This window comes from Embiotoca jacksoni, unplaced genomic scaffold, assembly GCF_022577435.1.
Source record: "Embiotoca jacksoni isolate LCO1_2020_lvr unplaced genomic scaffold, fEmbJac1.0.p SCAF_19, whole genome shotgun sequence".
NCBI lineage: Eukaryota > Metazoa > Chordata > Actinopteri > Embiotocidae > Embiotoca > Embiotoca jacksoni.
The window spans coordinates 9,104,588-9,127,881 of record NW_027185329.1 but is presented as its reverse complement, the minus strand read 5'-3'; the positions used below and the strand labels follow the sequence as shown (position 1 = coordinate 9,127,881).

At 40.8% G+C, this 23,294-nt stretch overlaps 1 protein-coding gene across 8 annotated transcripts in view; it reads right to left on the bottom strand.

The window, feature by feature from the left end:
• Window positions 1-4,749: 4,749 nt before the first annotated feature.
• The window catches only part of ptprsa (protein tyrosine phosphatase receptor type Sa), a 228,639-nt gene continuing 210,094 nt past the window's right edge, over window positions 4,750-23,294 (bottom strand). For all 8 annotated transcript variants that reach the window (XM_069153384.1, XM_069153386.1, XM_069153385.1 and 5 more), the window contains 8 exons: window positions 22,941-23,095; window positions 21,663-21,948; window positions 17,674-17,852; window positions 17,230-17,356; window positions 16,971-17,096; window positions 13,239-13,393; window positions 10,288-10,423; window positions 4,750-9,193 (listed from right to left, as the gene is read on the bottom strand). In XM_069153384.1, coding sequence (XP_069009485.1) covers window positions 9,125-9,193; window positions 10,288-10,423; window positions 13,239-13,393; window positions 16,971-17,096; window positions 17,230-17,356; window positions 17,674-17,852; window positions 21,663-21,948; window positions 22,941-23,095 — 1,233 coding nt within the window. In that variant the 3' untranslated portion in view covers window positions 4,750-9,124. The remainder of the gene's footprint in view (window positions 9,194-10,287; window positions 10,424-13,238; window positions 13,394-16,970; window positions 17,097-17,229; window positions 17,357-17,673; window positions 17,853-21,662; window positions 21,949-22,940; window positions 23,096-23,294) is intronic.

Sequence of the window (23,294 nt, the reverse complement as noted above, 5' to 3'; positions counted from 1 at the left end):
AAGCCTATAATGGCGAAATACAAAAAGGACACAGGCAGGGAGCCCTCTGTGGGTGCAGTTGTCAGTGAACGCCCTCTTTTTATTGGAGCTCATATTTGCGGGTTCAGGCTGGGATGGCTGAGTGAACATTATGCAATTTTCAGCGTGCAGATTCACCAGGATGAAAAGTGTAACACGCAGAGCTCTGTTAGAAGCCTCCGCCTGTGTTCACTGAACTAGAATTATAATACCTTATCATCATTTTTCAGCCTAAACTCAATTTCTCAGCTACCCACTCTGCTAGAATGTGATTTCATTGTGTTTAAATGGACATGTGTACAAGGAGGCTTTAATGGTTCCACTGCAGATGGTTTCATGTATCCTTAATCATTACTGTAAAATTCACTTGAAAGCACCACAAACTTGGTTGAATTGCCCGGTTTTATTCTCAGCCATCATTCTCATGCACTGTTTCCCATTACAGAACCATTATCCCTCCAGTACGGAGCCATTTTCAGACAAGGGACTGTTTCAGGTGACATTTTAGACCATAGTCCAAATGAGTTTTTAGAAACAACTATAGAAAATTAGTTGTCTCTCAATATGAGACTTTTCTTGCACAAAATGTATTGCTCCTGGAGTTTGTAAGCCTTGAACTGAATGACAATTATTTCTAAGTCCAAGCCAAGCCATTATCTAACAGTACTTCTTACCAGAGACATTCCTTGTCCATCTATGGGCGTGTGCAGAAAAAAATAAAATTTTGACACGAAAATCTGTTGCCTTTCTCTCAGTCACTGAGTCAAACCTACTTACCACTTTATAAACTGGATCAAACACCTCATCTGAGCATGCAGAAGAAACATTGCCGTATGTGCAACATTTATGTGAGAGCTGTTTTCCCTCTTGAAACCAGACCTGTCAAACTTCTTCAGGGTAAAGGCATTAAGAAAATTCCAGAAATATGGTTTAACCACATTATAAATGATAGAAACTGGGACACCAACATGGCAAAATTTATGAGCTCAATAATAAAGAAGATAATACAAAATGAGTGGAATACTTAAAAAGTAGAACCCAAGGCACACAAGAAATACACAGAAACAAAAGGACCTGAGAGAACAGAGCAAGAGGGAGAGGTAAAACAGGAGACTACCCCCTCTTCCCTCTCTAACAGGAACCTGTTTTAATAGCAGCAATCAGTCAGTGGTATCGCACTGGCTGCACACAGAGAGACAGAAAGGATCCGGGGAGCGTAAGACAGATTATAGGAAATAACAGCACGAGGCCATAAACACAGGAGTCATGTCGCAGCACAGTTTTGAAATGCTACCGTTTACTGCTGGCAGATGCTCGAACACGCAGTTCACAGTGGTGGGGAGGGAAGTTATGCATTCAAGATACTCTCAAAACTCTGCTTTAAATGTAAAAGAGTCTGTCTGTACAGTGATATATCATTTGATGTGGTCAAAGCTGTGTGTATTTGTATAAATGCATTGGTTCCACATGTTGGTGCATCAAAGCTGAGTGTGTCGCTGCTACACTGCATCACTAAGAATATCTCTCCATGGTGTAATTAGCACAGAGAAAGAAAGAGCCCCTGGAGAAGACAATAGATTTCAATACATCATCTATGTTAATCTCTGATTTAATTGAATGGAAATAGCTCTTTAGTGTGGTTATCATCACGATGAAATATCATATAATATCCTGCAGATGGCAGCAAAGACTTTTGTCAAAAGTGGTCTTTCTTTTATTTTTATTTTTACATGGGTACAATATTTGAAGTTTAATGTTTTCACATCTTTTCACAGGATTTTTTTTTTCGATCTGTATGATCGCATGTTGGAAAACGTTTCTAATCTATCTGCTCATCTTTGTCTATCAATGTCACATAAGAGTTTCTTCATCCTGCACGCCAGTCATAATAGTGACGGTCAGTGATAATGATGTGACAGGTTGATGGAGCAAATCAATCACTTGGGCTTTAGATGCAAGTACAAGTGATGTAACTGAGGTATGAGGAGATCCTGCTGTCTCTATTTGATTTATTATTGGCTGCTCGTTTACATCAAAACCTCAAGGTAGAGCTGCTTTCTCCTTGGGTGAATCAATAGGCATGTGGCATGGAAGCACTCTGACACCTTTACTGTTTTGGCTGGAGTTCAAATGTCGGTAAATCTCTTATAAAAGGCGGCCATAAACACCTAATGGTCTGTCATGAATATTTTAGAGCCCTGAATATCATACAGAAATGACCTCTGGAAAAATGCAGCCTTAACAAGACACATCTCTCAGACAGATAACCTCCACAGCTGGTGCAACACGAGGCCCCTTTTTCTGGTTCTTTGGACTTTTTTTTTTGTGGCATGATTGGATTGATTTGTCATTTACAACAGAAAGAATCTGGCCACGGGGCTATGGATAATCCAATTTATCGCTTTGCCATTTATTACAAATTTCTGTGGCTTTTGGGTCCACTGTCACATCGATTCGTTGATTGCTTGCTTAGCTGGGTCCTAATGAGCTGCTGTCTGAATCACTGCATAATCGCCGCCCTAATTCACTTCCTCGCCTTCCCTCACACTCGGTCTGCTGGCTCACCACTATTACAAAAGGATGGACTGAAACTGCTCTCGGAGCAGACAATTAGTAACATCATCCTTGAAACTGAGTGTCATTCGGCGTATATTACCCTTTAATGAATGACAAAGCCTTTTGCAACTCAGCAGAACATCACAGGTTGCTGTTTGAGGTGATGAATTCGTTCACAGTGGAACGCCATTGTCTGATCCACATGAGTCAAGTGCACATTAACAGCCTCAGGAGAGCCAGATTTTGAAGGATTTAAAAGTCTGCAATGGTCTACAACACCAGTAATTATGTTTGATATTATTATCAATATATTATTAATTGAAGCCAGGCTACATGTGTAAAAACTACCGCTAGAGCAATGTAAAAATACACAATTACACATAAAAGCCCTGCATGAAAAATCCTGAGCATGAAGGATTTAAGGAAAATATAATGACAGAAACAGATATAATACTCATAAAGATGATTTTATTGGGGTACAAACACCTGAAGCTATTTTAGAGTAATCCATTCATCGTTAACTAGGGAGCGGGTCCTTTCACATGGAGCCCGCCATGTTGTACCGCCATGTCTCCACAAGACTGTCCTCCTTTTATGCAAGCAGCTCCATTTAAAAGTTTAGCGACCTCTAGTGGTCATATGAAACAACAATCTGATGTCTGGAGAAGTGACACAGTTCAAATGACGTCTATACAGTCTTTACTTTTTTTGGAAGAGAGGTGTTATTATTATTTATGGCATTAAGCGATTACTGATACTGAAGCAACAGTGTGTCCGCAGCATGTTACTGTTGCCGCTGCAGCAGGTGAAGCTAGTTTGAATTAAGTTTTTTGTTGAACAATTCAATATACAGGGACATCAAATGAATCGGAGGGGTCATCGGATGATTACTGGGAGAGGAAAGGTGAAAAAGTATAAAGTAGCATCAAACAGAAATACCCAAGTGCAAGTGTACAAGTGCATTAATATTGTACTTTAGTACAGTACTTGAGTAAAGGCACAGTTACTTTCCACTACTGGTTCTCCCATTACCATGCAAATATGTGGTACATATGTGGAACCAATAATTTAATTACAAGTTATTGGTAGGTAAAAGAAAGGACATACAGAGTTTCAGAGGGTAACAGATTTTCACTTAGTGGAGTGATGGAAATAAGTTCAAACATACATACCTTTTTAATTTCACCCCACATAACCATTAGCTACTTACTATATTATTATGTTGAAAAAGGGAGTTTAGTTCAGAGCCTATAAGATCACTATAATTAAACTGTTAAAAGGGGTGAACAGTTATTAAACCTCTTAACTACACTTTAATAACAGTGTTATAGGTGTGAATAAGACGCACTTATTTTACAGCCAGTTGTACGCTGCAATTACAATCTTACGTATGGTGTTTGATGTCTTGTCTGAATAATAGCTCTGTCTGAATCCCTCATTCATACTTTTCAAAACAAGTTGATATTATAGAGATTTTTTTCAATTATATAAATGTCATTCCAATTTATAAATCTTACATACTTATTCTGCTTCTCTTGTCTGTCTTGGTATTACTACTGCAGCAAACACTTTAATGACACCCTATAAAACAATCACACTGTAATTTGCAGGTTGTAATCTAAAGCAATAACAAAGCTAGAGTAAGGCAAACATAATAAGGTTTGGCACCAACACATTCCTTTTTTTTTTTCTTTTTTTTTTTTGCAGACATTTTGCTTTGAGGCTATCAGATATCTGAAGAGCCTCACTTGAGGACAGATGAAAGAGAAAATACCACCAGGTGAAGGTTTACCTCTGCACCAATATCAGCCTGTCTGGGTGGCATTTATCAAGCTTGAAGAGGGGCTTAAGGACACACCAGGATATGTTTGTCAAGAGGCTGCTGGATAAATATAGGAGGAAGCTAATCAAGCCATCTCTCAACAAAACAAGTGCACCATCTGTGCTTCATCACTTGTCCTGTATAGCACACTTTTTTTTTTTTTTTTTTTTTAATACAGGTTCCAATCTAATGAATGATGTACAAAGTAAGAGCTGATGCAATTGAAGTATTGCAGCTAAAAGAACTCTCACCATCAATTTTCATATGAACAGATGGCGACAGACACGAGGAAGGATCTTGGTAAGGATCACATTATCATAGCAGGAAAAAAAAAAAAATCACCTGCAAAATGATTTTCAGACAACATTTCTTTAATACAAAGTCAACATATCTACATACACAGTGGCTTTAAACCAATTATTGTTTCAGTTCGAAGTAACAGTTTGAAAGTGATAGCACTTGGCCCTCATACAAAGGAAAAACTATTTTGCTGAGTTTGGGTTATTTTTAATTTTGTCGGTATGTACTGTATATTTTCTATTCTTTTTGATGTACTCTTTTTTGTTAGTGTTGTTCTTTTGTTAGTCCCCAACCCCTCCCTTCCCCCCAGAAATTCAGCGACATATTCCATTGAATTTGGCAGCTGTTTTTTTTTTTTTTTTTTTTTTTTTTTTTTTTTTTTAAATTCTAGCATCTTTTACATGAAGTCAAAAGAGTAACACATTGCACAAGCTTTGAAAGACTTCCACGGTTTCAGTTTTGGCATGGCCCCTTTTTACCAGTCTTTTTTTGAATTCCAAAGTCCTTTATAATTTCAGGATGTTTAGTTCATAATGAAACATCTCAAGGTTCTCACTGTTCAGAAATGACATGCTGGAAATGTGAATTTGCAGCAAGTTTTTGGTTGTCTTGGTCATTCCTTGGTTGCATCGTGCTGCTATGTTTCATTGAGTCCTGATTTCTTTCTGCATCTCACAATGACACATGGTTCGAACAAAAAACACAAGAGTATGGTTCTATACAAGGCTTAAAAGGGAGAAAATAAATCAACATGTAATGTTGCAACTGAACCAGATATGGCCCTCAGCATAGCTGTAGTTGTCCATCAGCTGATGATACATTTATAGATGAAAACCTTGCCGTTTCATATTATTCAGATAGCTGGAGATCTGGGGCTTTGTGGGAAACTGTTAAATAATGAAGAACCCTTCTGGGGCGCAGACATTAGGAATCTACACCTTTGTAGCATTTTCTTTTTTTTTTTTTATGACTTTGGAGGTCCAATTATTTTACCACAATTGTTTTTTAAAACTCTCTGGTTGCTTTAGTCCATCTGTCCACGCTGAGCATGAGAATAGAACAGGTTCTTGAATTGATGATTGATTAGCAATTCAAATGGTTAGTTGGTGGAGAGGACTAGCCTCGCAGCCTCGGCTTAATTGTACCAGCGGATCACTGATGCTGATTTCGTGCCCTCATTGAGGCTATAGGTGTGAGAACAGAAGCTGGCATGTTTCCCAGTTTAACGGCCAGCAGGGGAAATCAAAGGCAGAGAAAAAAAAAAGGGAGTGGTAATTAAAGACCGGGGAGCAGGGCTGGAGAAAGAAGGTTTCAGAGCACAGCCTTCACAAACACCAAGAAGTTGGATATGAGCAGAACCTCAATCTGTGTTATTTCTGTCCCCAGTTAAAGTATGAGATATTGAGGGTCAAATGATACAAATACATATAATCTCTATATTTGTTTATTTACAGGTATACTCTAGATCATAGTGGATATCTAACAAAATGAATGGCCACATTATGTCTGAAAATAACAAAAGTAACAAAAAAAAAAGAACTTGGAGGATTTTCTTAAAAACTGTGAGGGTCATAGTCTGTACATGATCATACAAGGTACAGTACGTCAAGTTGATCTGATAGCCATAACAAAAAGGGTCAATTTTTTGAAATTTTTGATTGATATTTTTTTTAGATCAGTTCATCCACAGTTGCTCAACAAAAGAATACTAATGCTTACAAGTTAATGGTAATAAAGAAAGAATCTCAACATGATTTAAAAATGGCATCTCCTCATCGGCACAGGTTCTACCAAGGGGTAGAAGTTCAACATTGGTGAGTGGAGGCAGTGGAGTCAGGCATAGTGCTGACATCCCTGCAGCTTTCTTTAAGAAACGCACAAGGTCTCTAAGATTATATTTATATATCTTTTAAAAAAAAAAACACACACACAAACAAAAAGAAAATCATAAAAACCCATCATATTTTCAAACAAGATAATTGACAAGTGTTAAAAAAAGGATGATGAGGAGAAAAATGTAATTCATACTAAGTGTTTGGATATATCTTCATATTCTGCATTTAAATATATATGCATGTGTGAGTGTGAGTATATATATATATGTATATATATATATATATATATATACATATATATATATACACATACATACATACATATATGCACACATGTGCACACAGACATGTTATACTTAACATTTCTACAGTGAAAAAATAGAATGTCTTTTAACATAATATGAACAGATAAGCGTTTCTCTTTTCCTGCTAATTTTAAAAAATGTGATACAACATCTCTGTTAAAAAACTAAACCAAAAAGAAAATAAAAAGTCAACTATGTAATGTAAAATAAGTCGTCATAATACAACATTAATGTTTTCATAATGTTACAATAACAATAAGGCTTTTTTGGAAATAAGAAAAGTTTACACACAGTTCTGTCCATCGCTCTGGTTTTTGTGCACAACCACTGGAAACCTTTCACGGAATCCGTACACTCGTGTTTACCAAAGCGCTGATCTCAAAATGAAAACCTGGTGATTTCAAAAGCTTTAATTTCTTTTCTTTTTTAAAAAAATCAGACACACGCACATAAGTCTGTCAACCTGCAGTTGTTTTGGGGGGTTTGGGGGGTTTATTTGTTTCAAGTTTATTCTGTTTCTTTTAGGGATGTGCAAGTAACTTGTACCGAAGAATTTCATGAACACGTCATGGCATCAAGATCCAACATGGCTGCTTGGTCTGGCAAGAGACATCATCTACAAAACGGAGGGTAAATACCAAAGCATCTACTTTGTTTATCCACCTGGTACCAAACACATACAGTGGAACTAAAGGCCAATTTTCCAACCACATTAATGTACAGATCTGTAATTTGCAACAGGCCTTTGCCACTCATTAGTGTCTTATACAATGATATAGATGATTATAGAGGAGGCTGGAAAAAAAAAAAAAGGAGCGGAGGACGATGACGTCCTTGGCCCGAGGAGTTCGCAGAGCTGGCATCTTTAATTCATCGGTTTCCTCTCCCTCAAGAGTCACACGTACAGCATACACGAGAAAAGCAGCATGTTTGGTTTTGACAGAAGAAAAAAAAAAAAAAAGTAAAGAAAAGATAATTCCTCATAAGACAAAAAAGTTCTAAACGATGATGATGAGCGTTGGTCACTGTACACAAAGAAAGGCCCGACTTTGCGGCAATCCTTGTTTGGTTGTTCCATTTGTTCCAAAGCTTCTCGCCCACCAGATTTATCTGTTGTTCCAAATGGTGGATGTTAACACCGCAGCCCCATGATGCAATGGTTCCAAAGAGAGGAGTGATTGTAAAAAAAAAAATCATAGGTCACGGTTGCCATTTCTCTCACTTTAGCCCAAGCTTCTTGCAACAGGCGACGTTTCCCCCGATTTATCTGGTGACTGAGACGTAAGCCTCCTGGGCACCTTCCACTGTAAATACACTGTGGTGCTTTTCAATGTCACTGTGGTTACCTGGCTTAAGATACGGATTTTACACAAGTTCACAATTCATGAAACTGACAGATTTTAAGATAAGTGTTGCTGCTTTCTTCCTGACAACCACTCAAAGTGCCTTATCGAAGCTCTTGGCGCTTGAGAACAGGCGGCTATTTGATGTATACTTTAATAGTTGAGTGTTTTTCCACACAAATTATGCATATTATGAGTGGAACAGTGTAAAAAGGTTTATTTAATGCCAAATGTGAGTATTTTCGTGCTATTCGGTTTCTATTTTTTTTCTTGTTTGAATGACCAGAGTTTGCGGGAAAAAAAAACCTTCGTGTTCACACAGGCAGCCGCGATTAGGTCATTTCTCTGGATATCACTCACAAAATGTGTTGATAGAAATACTTGAACCCCTTTTACACCCAGGCATATCAAAAAAAACAAGACAGTCACCCAGTCTCGGCTACATCCATCTGCTTCTCGTTGATTTTTGCTTCCCTTTTCCTTCATTATCTGTTGCTTGTTACTGTTGTATCACGAAGATATTTTTGAGAAGAGAAATGTCCACGAATGTTTACAATGTCCTCCACATTGAAACACTTGAGGTAAGGTAAGCAGTCTGACACTTTGATCGATACCCGCCCCACAGCTTGAGCCACAGTTTCTGGTTCCTCCTCTGCTGAGGATTTTTCATTTCTTGAAATGATGGCCAATTTTCTTCTATTCCTCGCGTCTCAAAGTCAAATTGGAATTATTCTGATTTGGTTGGTTTGGGTACTTGTTGTTCTCAAATTCTACAGGATCCCGTTTGGTTTTTCTGAATTAGCAGTGGTGATGTCTTCGTCTGCTGTCGTCGTTTTAAAATTTCAAAGTTTCTATGGCTCAGGAGACTGTTGAGGTGGAGGGGTGGGGTGGGTGTGGGGTGGGGGTGGGTTGGGGCAACAGGATTCTGGGAGAAGAGATGGCTTTTTACGTTGCATAGTGATCAAAGCTTCCTAAGTACTCCAGAGCTGCGTGATAGCAAAATTGGTACTCATCCTGTTGGGGAAAAAGCATACACACACATTAAAAAAATGCATCAGATAAAAAAACGCAACAGTAGTTCAGAAAGTTTGCTATGAAAATGAGAGATTAACAATTTATTAAAATAAATTAGAGTATGTTCTGACAGTTTATAGATCTGATCCCTGGTATTAAAAATATGAGGGATGATATAGTCCAGAGACTGTCCCTGTTTCGCACGAATGAAGTGCAGTACAGTAATGCTCATGAAGGTGGTGGAAGCAAAAATATTTGTGTATATTTCGACTTGTGGTCCTTGATCAACATCAGCACTTGTGTTTCATGCGATTTTGTGACTTGACTTGGTAACTTGAACAGAGCACATCAGACTTTGTGTCAGATTCTTGGGGAAAAGAAAGAATTCGCAGGTGGCCAAATGTAGCGAGTACGAGAAGCAGGGAGCGACGATTGTGTTGTGGGGGGGGGGGAACTCGTGAGCGAGTGCGTTGTCGTGTTGGAGAACCCAAGTGTTATCACACCACAGTTTAGGTCGTTTGTGCCGAATGTTTTCCATCAGATGCCCCACAACATCGCAGTAGAACTCGGTGTTGACAATCCAGTTGTGCTCCAGACCTGAGGCACCTTTTTGGTTCTTGGAGAGTGAACTCCTGCCCCTCTTCAAACTGGCTGGTGGTATTTCCTCTCTGGCTTACTGCTTTATTGCTGTAGGCATTCTGAAGCACCTAAAGGATCTCCGTTGCTGGTTTCACAAGCTTGACACACAATCGATTCAAATTCAAATGTGCAAATGTATGTGTACCACTGCTCACAAACAACTCGGGTGCAACGTAACTTGGAATACCGAGTGTTGCTTCCCCCCGGCTCCTTGCTTACTCTGCTAAATTCTGTTCGTGTGCAACAGGAATAGTGTCAGGACTTTTAAATCGCACCATGTGCAGTTCACCGGTCACAGGAAATGTATAAATGTGATATATAGAGAGTAATTCACTTGTTGTAGATCTTCTACAACATTCATTGCAAATTGTCCTAAAAAAAACTTCCATTCATTTACAAGTCCTCCAGAACAAGGAGCTGTGTATGTTTCAGTGTGAGTCTGTGTGACCTCTGACCTCAGTCTGGACCATAGCTGGCCTCTGTGTCCGGAGCATCTTCACTGTCTGGAAGATGTCAACCACACCTTCATAACGCATTCTTTCCAGGACGATGCTGAGGGTGATGAAGACTCCGGTCCTGCCCACGCCAGCACTAGAAACCCATGAACACAAGGTGAATTCATAAAGATATAACGTATTTGTCTTGTGCACACAGCCAGTGACTAAATGATGAAATGTCTTTTGCACCGAGGCAATCATTGTCTCTCTCTTGTGTTTTATGCTGCACTTTATGATCCACATTAGTTTAACCAAGACCTGCAAAATGATTTCATTACTAAATTTACTCATAAATTCGATACAGGATTGTGTTGAAACAACTTTGCACATCGGCAGCTCTGACTGCCTGAAAGAAGCAAACTTCGATAGCCAGAAATTCTGCTGCAGAGTTACACAACAACATCGACAGAAAAGTGGAAATTTGCATGCGAGAACCACGTGAATCTCTTTACGTGTGCCCACATTCTCGTCCAACACAAAAATGAGCCCCCAAGGACACAGACACACTCCAAATAACATGCACAAAACAACCAAGCCAACATTTTGCCTTATTAAGCCCCTCCTCCCGTGTGTCGAAAAAGTCAGCCTGCTGCTGCGCTCCAGAAATACAGTCCGAGTCTTAACTCTGATCCTGAAATACTTGAGAGCTGCCTCTCTAAGCTGCTTTGCTGTGAAATGACTTCCACTTCACCAAAGGAACAATAATTGATATGACAACAGATTTATTTGGGCTTCATCCAGCCTCTGATGCTATATTGTTGAATGAAGACTGGAAGTGATGGCTGCCGGCAGACACTTTTGGCTTGTGTGCGAGTATGTCGACAAGTGTGTGTGTGTGTGTGCGTGTGCGTGTGTGTGTGTGTGTGTGTCTGTGTGTCTGTTGGAGGACAAAGGTAGACCCAGGACAGGAGATGACTTGAGTAATTTGATAAAATTAAATGATAACAAACAGAGTAGTCTAATCATGCAGCCCATATAACCACCCCACGACCCACCCCCACGCTGCAATATCTCTCAGCCCACCCAAAGCCTCTTCCTGGGAGTCAGTCACAGCTTGTCACATGGGCTCTTAAACTCACTCAGAGCTCCCCTCTCTCTTTCAACCTCCCTCTCTCTCTCCGGGAAGATCGACTCTCCAAATCTGCAGGCTCGCCGAGTCACCGCAGACTGAGAGGATTTGGTGTCCCGATTCACGGGAAGTAATCAGGCAATTAATGACAAAAAGCATGTGCGTCTATTAGATAGAGGCCGAGGAAGGGAGAGAACGAGGGGGGAGGAAGAAAAGAGGGTGGTAGTAGAAGGAAGAAATGTCCAGGAGAATGGAGAGATGGAGGGAGAGGGAAAAAAAAGAGAGCGGGAGGGAGGGGGGGGGGCGATTAAGAAATAGAAAGGCAGATGACAGACAGGAGAAGGCCGGCGACAGAAGATGAAAGAGTGAGAAAAAAAGAAGGCATAAGCTCTCCTCTCGGAGATGACAAAGCCTAAAGGAGGAGCGATGGAGAAGGAGGAGAAGGAGGATGATAATGGGGAGGAGCAGGAGGTGGCTACGGTACTGACAGATGAAGCAGCCAGCTGACATCACTACTCAAGAGAAATGTCTTTCCAAAAATTACATACCTGTCTTTTGAAACCCGCCTGTAGTCTCATTAACAACATCAAACTTTACACTTTAACAAGTTTTAAAGCAAAAACAAAAAAAAAATCAAACAGTCCATTAAGATGTGTAAAAATCCAGAAAATGGGCATTTAGCTGCTGAATACAGAGTTGTCGTGTGACTCCTGCAAGTCCACTTCAACAGGCTGTGGGCCTTTTCTTCCATTACTCCAGTCCTTGCACTAGCTGAGCCTTTCACTTTAAGGCAGCGCTCTCCCCCTCCAATAATGGCCTCATGCGAGGGTAAAATAACTCAGTCTTATTGGAGCTTCGCTGACACATATTACAACTCCCAAAGGGCCATTTGGTGGCTGGTTACATCATTGCTTTTTAATACATGGGAGGTGATTTTATGTTTGATGATGTCATGGCGTCTGTGCAACAGAAAGGTGGAGAAAAAGTGACACCTACTCTGGAACAAAAGTAAAATACTTTTATGAGACGGCAAGGAAATTATTCAGTGTGCGAACACCTTTGCAAACACTATCTCATCCAACGCAACAGTTGTATCATGAGATCTTTTTTCTGACTGCCAATCAAACCCTGAAAACATGTGTTCGAGATCACATACATGTAAGTGTCTTTGTTGAAGGACTTTCTAGAACTGCTTTTTCCTTTGCTAATCTTGCAGCGAATACAAAACCAGAGCCATGAAAGATGTTCATTGTCTGGATATTGAAAGTAACAACTCATTCAGATACAACCTGCACAAGGTCTGTGGATGAATATGAATAACCTGAGGTGTTGGTGGTGGTGGTGACCACTACCAAATTTCAGTTTCTACCTGCATCCAGCATGTCAAGTTAATGATGAAAGTTACCTTGGAAGCTACACCAGAGGTGATAAAAATGCATCACGGAGTGATCATAAAAAATAAAAAGAATGGCCGAATAATTTCATGTGTCTCCTCTTTGCAAATGCCAAGCCACATCTGAGCCTTATCAATAATGGAAGAGAAGAGCCTGTGGAGGTGCAGACGTAATGTACTGAGGTGGCAAAAAGGAGAGAAGGGATAATATCTGATGATGCTGTTTAGAGCCGCACCTCAGGGGGAGCTGCACTGCAAAACAATAACCACCTTAAGATGTGATTTAGTCTCGTCGTGATATTTAAAGCCTTATCTTTCAAGTTTGAGGCAAAATAAGATGGAGGACCCAGGAAAAGACTCCCCTCTTTTCAGGAAAACCTTTATTAACATATATAACAAAACAAAAAAAATGACACAAAAAACTTCAGGGAACTTCAGACACTTTACCTGCAGTGGACAGAGATTGGTCCATCCTGTCCAAACTGCTCCTTGGTTTTATGCACCTGGCCAATAAAATCAATGAATCCCTCCCCGGATTTGGGCACGCCTTGCTCCGGCCAATCGGTGAACTGGAACTGCCTTACTGTCCTGGACTGACCGTCCTGCAAATACAGAAGACAGGAAGTGAGTATAGAGGATGGAAATGAAACAGTAGATAACATAAAGAAGCAAGAAGAGAGAAGGCATATGTAAAAACCCAGAATAGGAAAGACAATGTCTGCCTCAAACAGGATCTTCACGGTACCTTCATCTAACTCCAAGCCAATCATTTCTGTCTTCTCCCCTGTTGTGAGTGTGTGTGTGTGTGTGTGTGTCACAAGTAGGTCCTAGTTAAAGCTAATCAATAGCGTATCTGCCATGACAAACTTCTTCTCCCAGACACCATGTTGAATAGGATAATCCTGTGGTGCGATCAATACAGCGAGCTGATGGATGAGCAGAGTGGAGGGAGGTAAGAGGCGAGAACCAAGGACTAACGGAGCAGGTGGTGGGGGGTGGAGAATGAAAACTGGAAACAAAAACTCTGACACGCTGACATGCACACTAGCAAAAATGTCAATCTTGACAACTTAATCTTATATTGATTCCTATAATCTTGTTTTAATGGGGGGACAATTGCAATTGCTTCCTTGCAAACAAAAAAATGATTATCTAGACTGAGAATGTACAGTCGATACTCGCGTCCTTGTAAAGAATGTTCTTTTCAAGTTGTCCCGGAGTGAACATATTTCTCGAGAAAGTCAGCAGAAGAGACGAGCGTTTTTTGCGAAGACAGGCACTCCACTTTGTGACACCAGTAATTAAAACAACCAGGTGTTCATTTCTCCAGTTGTTTCTGACTTCTCTGCGCAACAGACTTCAGCTTAGACACGATGTGTCATTCTTACACATCCTCTTTTCATTTGTTCACACTGCAAAGGCAAATTGGTTGAACACTCAGGTGGCAAGTTAACTGCAATGTTTCTTTTCCTCTCTTTCAGAGATTCTGCTTGTAGCCAGCGAAGAATTATAGATTGTAAAATGTGTTGAGAGTAAATCTGCCTAAATTGTGTTATAAAATCAATACAATAAGCGAGAACGTGAACCTACATTGAGAAAGACAAATTTTCACACCTGATAATGGGTTTCTAAATATATTATCCAAGGTGAGTAATTCATATTTGCACAGAGCCAGTTAATTGGTAAATAGAAAGGTAACAATCAATGAGTATTGAAGTGGCTCGAAACTTAAAGTGTATGCTGCAAAAAAACACGAGACAGCTCCCATCTTATAAATGACAAAAATCATATTGAGCAGAATTACCTGAGGCTCTATAATCATGGTGGACGATGGCTGTGGTTGGAAGGTAGCCGCCCTACATTCTTATTATTCATTCTGATCTTTGCCTTAAGTTCACCATCCCCCTCTTCTGCTAGCAGGTTAGATGCAGACTGTAGGCTGAATGTACAGTACGTTCAACTACTGTATGTGAGAGAATATACATAATCTTTCAATTGAATCTTGCACCTGTCATCTTGTGTGCCTGCATATGCGGTGTCACTATTTTAGCTGTTGATATGTTCCTGTAAGATGTATTCTGGTATATTTATTGTACTTGACAAATACACTTGATTTAGATTCTAATAAAGTTAACCTCCATATACCAACTCTCTTTGTACAACCTCTCATGTCTCTTCCCCTGTTTTATGATGCATTGCATGTTTTCTTTCTTTCGTCGCCTTTGTTTTTCATCTCAAAAACATTTAGCCTCAGCAGGGGGATTAAAAATGAAAGAGGGGCAAAGACAACAACACAATAAACCAGGCACGCTAAAGAAAGAGAGGTACGGGGGGAAAAAAAAAAAAAAAAAGAGGAAAATTTAACACAACCTGAGGGCCCACGCGGTGTGTCAAATTGTGTGATTAAATACGTGACTGGCTCGCTAGATATGAGTGTTGAGGCGTGGAGTCGATGCTATTACTGCGCAGAGGCATGCGGCAAACACGCGAACACGCACGCACGCACGCACACCGCTCTAAGCCGCACGTACACAAAAGCACATAAACGTGAACATCTAATTTATGGCGTGTGGGGTTACACCCAGTTTACAGACACTTCTACCTGCATACACAATCAGTCATGTGGTAATGAAACCTGCAGCGTGTATACACAACCCCCACCATACGTCGCATCATCATCTCCATCTCTCAGCTTTGTTTTCTTAACTGTGCTGACAAGAGACGACTTGCTCCCACCGCTTTGATGATTCAGTTCCCTTTGAGGAAACAACACTGACCAGCCCTCAGGACAGTATGTTAGCATGTGTGTGGTAAAGCAATTGCACATAAGCATGTACGTGAGTTTAATGGATGTGTCGGTATGTCTGGATGATTATGCGTTCTTGTGTGTTTACAGACATTAATATTTACACAAGGGATTGCCTGTGTGCGTGTGTCTGTGTGTATTTGTGCAGCCTGGAGATAGGTGTGTGGCAGAAAGTGAATCTGTGTGTATGTGAGCCCGTTAAGAAAGGCACTTTGCACACTGCATGGGGTTATGTATTTAAAAAGGGTGTGTGTGTGTGTGTGTGTGTGTGTGTGTGTGTGTGTGTGTGTGTGTGTGTGTGCGCGCATGCACATGCTGGTACATGTCTAAGGAGATGCTGAAACCAGCAGGGTTTACATCTGATTTCCTCACTCACCCTTTCACTGTGGATGTTGTGCCTGTGTGTATATAAGTGTGTGTGAGTGAGGAGATATAATGTGTTAATTTCTTTGATACCAACAGGATGACTGCTAACTAGCTGCCACACACCGCTAGGGAAATCACTGAATGTGTGAGCCTGTGTGGCAAAAAGAGGGAGCACTTTGATTTCTCTGCTGCATTTCTGCTGTTGCTGCTTTAAACTGTCCGACCTAATTGGACCAAAACAAATCCTGAGGTGAAGAGATATGTAGGTTTATAACAGCGCAGGGCAAGGAAAGTCAGTTTGGTCCTGAACTCTCATTATAAAGTCATCATGATATGTTCTTTGGTGTGGAAATCCATCTAACCACAGAAGAATTTTCCAATCTCAAAGCCATTACCGGAGGTTTTGAGGAAAAAAATATTATCAACTTGTGATGTTTCTGTGTTTATGTGACCTAGTTTTCCTTAAACTGCTTAATCTTTGACTCTTCCCACACCTCAGTGAAGGGTTGCTGGTGCAACTGTGCAAATTACAGCATCATGTTTTACTGCGGTGCATTTTGGTCTGCTGGAAACAGACCAACAGATATTGTCGCACTACTTGTGTTGAAAAGCCGCTTACAAAAAGATACTCGAAGAAGCACCTTTTGCTCTTTGATTGTAAGGAACTGTTGATTTCAGCTTAATATTTACTCCTGACTGCTGACAGCAATTTAGCACTAACTTTATTTAAACTGTGATTTGTATAGTTCAAATTTACACGACAGCATCAACAACAAAAGTCACTTAATATTACATGGCCAAAAAAGCCAAGAGTGTATCTCAATGTTTCGCAATGTTACATTGCAGGACTACGCACATACAGCATAAAAGGGGGTACAAAAGTGTATGATATACATCTGTGTGTTTATATCATTTACATTTTGAAAGATACAAGATGGGGTATTCTTTTACATCTTGCAATCTATTCAACCCACCCTTTTCCCCAAAGACTCGCAGGTATTTCTTACCCTGGCATCTGTGACCTTGAACTCTCGGAGGATGTACTGAGGCATGTTATACTCCGCCATGGGATCCACCACGAAGTACTGATACCTGGCAGAGCGTTCTGCCGGCCAGTACTGGTGACACTTTTCCTGTTTGAGCAAAAGGGTTGACAAACCATTTCTTTTCAATTTTTTTTTTTTTTTTTTTTTTAATATTATAAAATTCTAAATAAATGAAGGTAAAAACAACAACAACAAAAAAAAACATAAATCAAAGTCCTACCCGTCCCATCTCTCTAAGTTTGGTCAACATGACTACAATAGTTGAGTTGTTCTCCCATAGCATTCTCCAGAAGTCTTCTGTAGTCTCTGCCAGAGGGCCCTGTGTGGCGATGTAGGCCTTCTGTTGCCTGTTTATACAGTAAAACCATGTTAAATATGATTCTGAGAACACAACTTCACATCAAAAACTTCGTGGTCGTTTGTGACACAACTTTAAAAAAACACAGAGGAACTGTTTTTTACTGATTAATACAAATTACCTTGTGGATTTCTAAGAGCAAATAAGAAATATGCTTCCAAATTCTCTTATTGACAACAACCTCTGTTTAATTATTATGTTTTACATGATCAAAGATGCTTCCTAGCAAGAGAAAACACTGTAGTTACATGACCTCCCACAAACCTCATGCGTGCACGTTTCCTGTCATCTCAGCCCCCCTCCTACCTGTATCCATCAATGAAGCTGGAATTGATGTAGTCAGATCCTTCCAGGCCTCTGATTGGCTGCAGGCAGACACGCGTGGTCTCGTAGGGCATGATGTTGACGAGCCGGTTCTTGAACTTGTTGCAGGGAAGGTTGGCACTGATGAAGCGCGACGTGTGGGCTTTGGAATTGGCCAAACGCTGGTGGGGAGAGATGGAGGGATAGTTTAGTGCACGGAAGCAATAATGGTAAAGTAAAGAGAGAGAGAGTGAGATACAAAAATACAGCACAAAAAATGATACCCAGAGAGCAGGGAATGGATGCTATAGAGCAGGAGAAAGAAGATGAAAAGGAAGTGTAGTGAGGAGGGGAAGAGGAAGAATTTGTAACAGCCATGGTAGATAAAAAAGGAAAGAAGAGACATGAGACAAGAAGACAGGAAAGAAGAGACGGAGAAGAAGGTGGAGAAAGGAAGGAGGAAGAGGAGGACAGGTACGATACTGATACAAAGTGGAGAATATCAATGACAAATTAATAAAGCAGACCCAATGCGATCTGATCTTTCACCCATGCTTTACCGATGATGGCCCGGCTTCAAAGGAACATTGTTTATCAAGAATATATTTATTGGGGAGCAAGTCAAAAACTTTATTCCCGTTTGCAACTTGTGGAGTCCTGCAGGGTCAGCTGCAACGATGGAAAATATGCCACACACACAGACTTAACAAGCCCCTGGATCAAGTCTATACGAAACAGAAAACTCGTCTGAAAGTGGGTCACTCGCGCCTTTGATAATGGCAGTGTGGTATGTGTGCATAAAACATAGACTCACACAGGGATGTTCAGAAATACAAACACACACACACACACACACACACACACACACACACACACACACACACACTGCATAATGATCAAATGAAAAGCTGTACTGCTTCATCAGCATCGTCATAAGGACCTCAGTGGGAGTCTTATGATCGCATCCTTTTGGCTTCGGTGTCTCAACAAACAACATGTGTGTGTTTTTGCTTGTTAGTTTGTTTAGGGCCCCTTACAGACAGAGAAAAGCATGGTGCACTGATGATACTAGCAGCACCGAGAGAGGCAATAGAGAGAAGCAGAAATAAGCTGCAACTGACCCCGCTGAAAAAGTAGGCGGGAGTGCAGATATATTTCCCGGACTCCTTGTCTGTCTATGGTTGTCAAAACACAAAAAGTCAAAGTGTTCATCCTTGAGTCTTTGTGTGAAAGGGGTCCAACTTTCCATTTTCTCTTCCCATTAGAGTACTCTCCTGTCTTTCTCTCCGATTCCCCCTACAGCACCAGTACCTCTGTGCCACTGACTACTTGGAGTCCGTCCAGCATCCTCCCTCGCCTTCATCCCTTGCTACTGTCCTCTCCTTTGATCTGTGTTTCACAAAGGCACCTGGAAAGGCTCGGGGTGGCCTGGCAGTGCTAAAGAGGCCTTCAGCTACACCACTGAACACCACAGAGGGTGCAAGGAACTGAGCCAAACCTGGCAACCTGTCATCCAACAGGGCAGAGACGCACCTAGGGTACCTCTGGTGATGGATGCCAGCTCCTTCCCATTTATAGTACAGTATATCTGGTCAGTTGGACCATGCCTTACACAGATTAGTCATGTTATATCACAGCAGGGATAATCCTACTTGGTTATATATTGGAAACCAGGGTTTACAAAAGGAGTTGTCCAGGGACCAAAAACATAGCAGGACCACAGCTCCCTTCAGTTCCCGTACCTTCTCTGAACATGACCTCATATAAGTCGATATTCAGACCAAAAAACAGCTCTGACAGAAAAAACAAACGGCTGAGTTGATGACAGAAGGTCCAGGAATTTTCATTATTAATCTTTAATTAAAACATACTAAATCTCATTTATTATACATGGCATCAGCCCCAGCAACCATTATCTTTCTAGTACAGTCTCTTCATCGTGTAATTCTTAATTGACTGTATTAATTATGCTTATGATGTGGCTGCAATGGCATACTATGCCTTGTGAACTTTTTGTAATTTAATTTTTCATCATTTTTATTTGAAACTACAAGAGGATTTTATTCTTCTTGTTTGCATTTGGATCCCAATTAAAACTCAGCTGTTGAATTCCAAATAATTGCTTTTGCTATTTAATTTGAAATGGATCCCAGTAGCCCAGTTGCTCTCTTCTTTGTTTGTCTTGTAATTCATGTACTGCATGTTGCTGAATTCTTTCAGCAAGCCGGTTATGTGCACAAGTCTTTCCCTGAACATGCTTGGTATTCATGCACATATGCAAGCGCTTCACGACTTCTGTACTCATTCCCCATGCTGAACTCCTGCGAATCCCACCAGTCATGGCTTAACTCTGCATCCCACCTGAGAATTACAACGCCCTCCCACCCCTCCCTATAGCGCAGTATTCTGTCGAATCACTTCCTTAGTGCCAAGTTAGCATACAGTCGTCCCTTTGTTCATTAGCCAAACGTTCCTCCCTCCACTTGCCCTGCCATCCACCTCCATTTGTCATCATCAAGTATTAATTACTAAGCTCCCCCACCCCTCTTCACACACACATAGCTCCCTCTTCTATCCTGACTGTAGTGTGGACGTTATTAATCCCAGTTCGACTCCTGACGCCAGCTCAGCATTATCCCCGTTACAGATGGCGATGGAGATTCTATCACTGTTGTGCGCCAGTAAGTCAAAAAAAAAAAAAAAAAAGTCCAAACACACCGGCCCTATTATTGTTTCCTAGCAGGGGGGCCGTGTTGATGAATGGCGATGGGAAGATGATGGATGATTTGAGAGTGTGCGCAATTCAAGGTCAGCAGATCCTGACTGGAGCGCAGAAGCTGAGGAGAGTTTATAAGTTGATGATTGTTAAGATCTTTACTGGAGATCCATGTAAACACTGTACCAGAGGTCTATCCTCACCTCCTGCATTTGTCATGAATATCTCCAATGAAAGCATAGTCTTTCTTGAACCTAAACTCAAATCCATGCTGCTTTCAGCCAAAAATCCTTTGTCTTGTGCCTGCTAGATTAAACACAATTTCTTTGCTTAAGCATATTATTCCAAATCCTCAAAAACGAACGAAGTGAACGGCTTCGATATTTCCATTTTCTAGCTTTGGTAAAAAACACAATAATGATTCACGCAGTGTGTACCCGAGTGATGAAATTATTGAAGTGAGGCTCAAGAGCCTAAAGGAGATTGGCTCTCAAGTCCATCTGGGATCCTATTACTTTGGCAGCAATTGACAAATAGCTGCCATGTAAATAAGACAGGTTTAATTTATATTCTATTTACCTGGGCCTGAAAGGTATTACATCTTCAAGAGAAGTGTCTTTACTTCAATAGCTGCACTCTTTAAGCTGACACTGTGTTCTATCAGTGTTACCATTATGTCTTCATGAGCAACAAGATGGAAGAGACATTCAACCAGCCTTTTGTCTGACTACGAATTCAGTTTGTCTGACTGAAATGATATTCTCTGAGTTCCCCCAGTCACAGCAGTAACCATCCATTTTCTGTCCTAATTAAGCAGAAGAACAAAAATATGAAAGCCAAAGAAATTAGATTCGCATCCAAAATAACTTCTGGGTAGATAAAGCTGGCAGAAAAGCTCATTTATAAGGCTTACAGAGGCTTAAAACAAGGTGACAGAAATACATAACAGTGCTGTCTTCATTATAAGGTTATGGAGAATACTAGTGAGTGGAAAGTTATTTCAGACATTGAACACATGCCCATATGTTTTTGCCACTGTTTTGGCTTAAGGTCAACTTTTTTTTGCCAGGTGACTAACAGACTGCGAAACACTACAAACAGGATGTCCTGTCATTTCCATGCCAGCAGTAGTTAAAGTTAATCTGAAACAGTTTGTGATATGTTGTCAGGATTTACTATTGAAAAGAAGAGCTAGAGCGTAAACTCTGTGTAAAACCCAGTAATGTACTTAAAAAGGACGACCAGGTTACTAAGGTAACAGCTCCATTTCCTGTACCTTAAACTCTAGCTCCATGCCGGTGACATGCTCGCCGCTCTCCACCTGGGCCAGCTTCTGGATGTAGGAATACAGGCTCCGGGCAGCCACCTCGGTGTTTCCGCACGCCACCGCCTCCAGCAGGGCATCGTGAATGAAGCTGTACTGGTCCTCCGTCTGAACCATGTAGTTCCGCTGTGAGCGCATCAGCGTCACATGGCCGTAAATGTCGACCGTCTTCTCGTGCTTAATGCGCTCAAGCATGGCGTCGATGACGATGAAGCAGCCTGTCCGGCCGACACCCGCACTAAAGGAGGAAAGAAAGGCATGAAGTTGACAGAAGTTCATTTCTGTTTGTGAAACAGAAATTAACTTCTCCCTTGTTGCTATTTCTACAGTCATATATTCTCAGTGCGTTGTGGCACTGAATATTTACTTTCTTAATAATGAGCCACATTTGTGTTGTGTATGGAACGTCACTGCAATTTACTGCTGTTCTACCTACTAAAATATTAAAATCATAGGTGATTATATAAGGTATGCACAGTAATGTTTGTTGTGGTGTTATACTTTAAATAATTGAGTAGTTCGAGGAAAACAGAGAGATGTTGTGATCGCTCGAGAGGGAATAGAGAAACAATGACAAATGACACAGAGCAGCAGGAGGACAGTGACGGAGACTCAGCGAAAAAAGCTGTCAAATTTCAGTTTCACTGTGTAGTGCTTTAGACTCACTGAAGTCTTCTTATCTTGACAAAAAGGAAGGTTTCAATTTGAATAAGCCATTTGAGAAATATCGCTTGTAAAAAAGGAGGAAGCACCAAGGAGCGAAAAGGGAGAAGCAGGAAAGATGGGGAGGGATTACTGTGAGGCTTTTGACAGAGAGAGAGAAAAGAGAGAAAGGTGGAGAGAATGACAGCAGGGAAGAAGGAGGCCTTAAAGAGGAAGAGGATGTGACCCAACAGAGAAAAGAAAAGAGAGAGGTCGCGTTAGAAAGAGAGCGTGTGTTTGTATAATGTGTGTTATGTAATGTATAATACCAAACACACAGGGAATAGCTCTGCCATCCTGTTTGCTCATGGATGTATAATAATGTAACATAATAAAGGCACTATTGAAACAGGGATGCGTGTGTCCTTCCATGTCTTGAGTTAAGGTATATTTTTTTTAAGTTCCCTTAAAGCACAAAACTGTTTCATCCGGACATAACTTTATATATTTCTGTTATATTAAGGTTTAAAAATGTTGGATCCAAAGGCAAAAAAGAGTGTTTTAACCAGAATAACATTACAAACCGACCTGCAGTGAGCGATGATGGGTCCGGCGTCGGGCGGGTTGCAAGTCTTCACCCTACGGAGGAAGGCCAGGAAAGGGGTTGGGTACTCTGGTACGCCGTGGTCGGGCCACGCGGTGAACTGGAACTGACGAACCTCTCGCTTCTCACTGGAACCGTTCTAGAAAGCACAGAGAGAGGTGTGGTGAAGTTTCAGACCTGTGTTTGAACTGACTCACACATTGCTTCTATCAGAGTACCCGAGCTGCTCTCGCAACACAGCTGGGACAGACATGGTGTACTGTTCAATGAATTCTAGGTGTTGTATAATGAGAGTTTTAATTTACCTTAATCTACAGGATGCCATCTGGCTCCAGAGA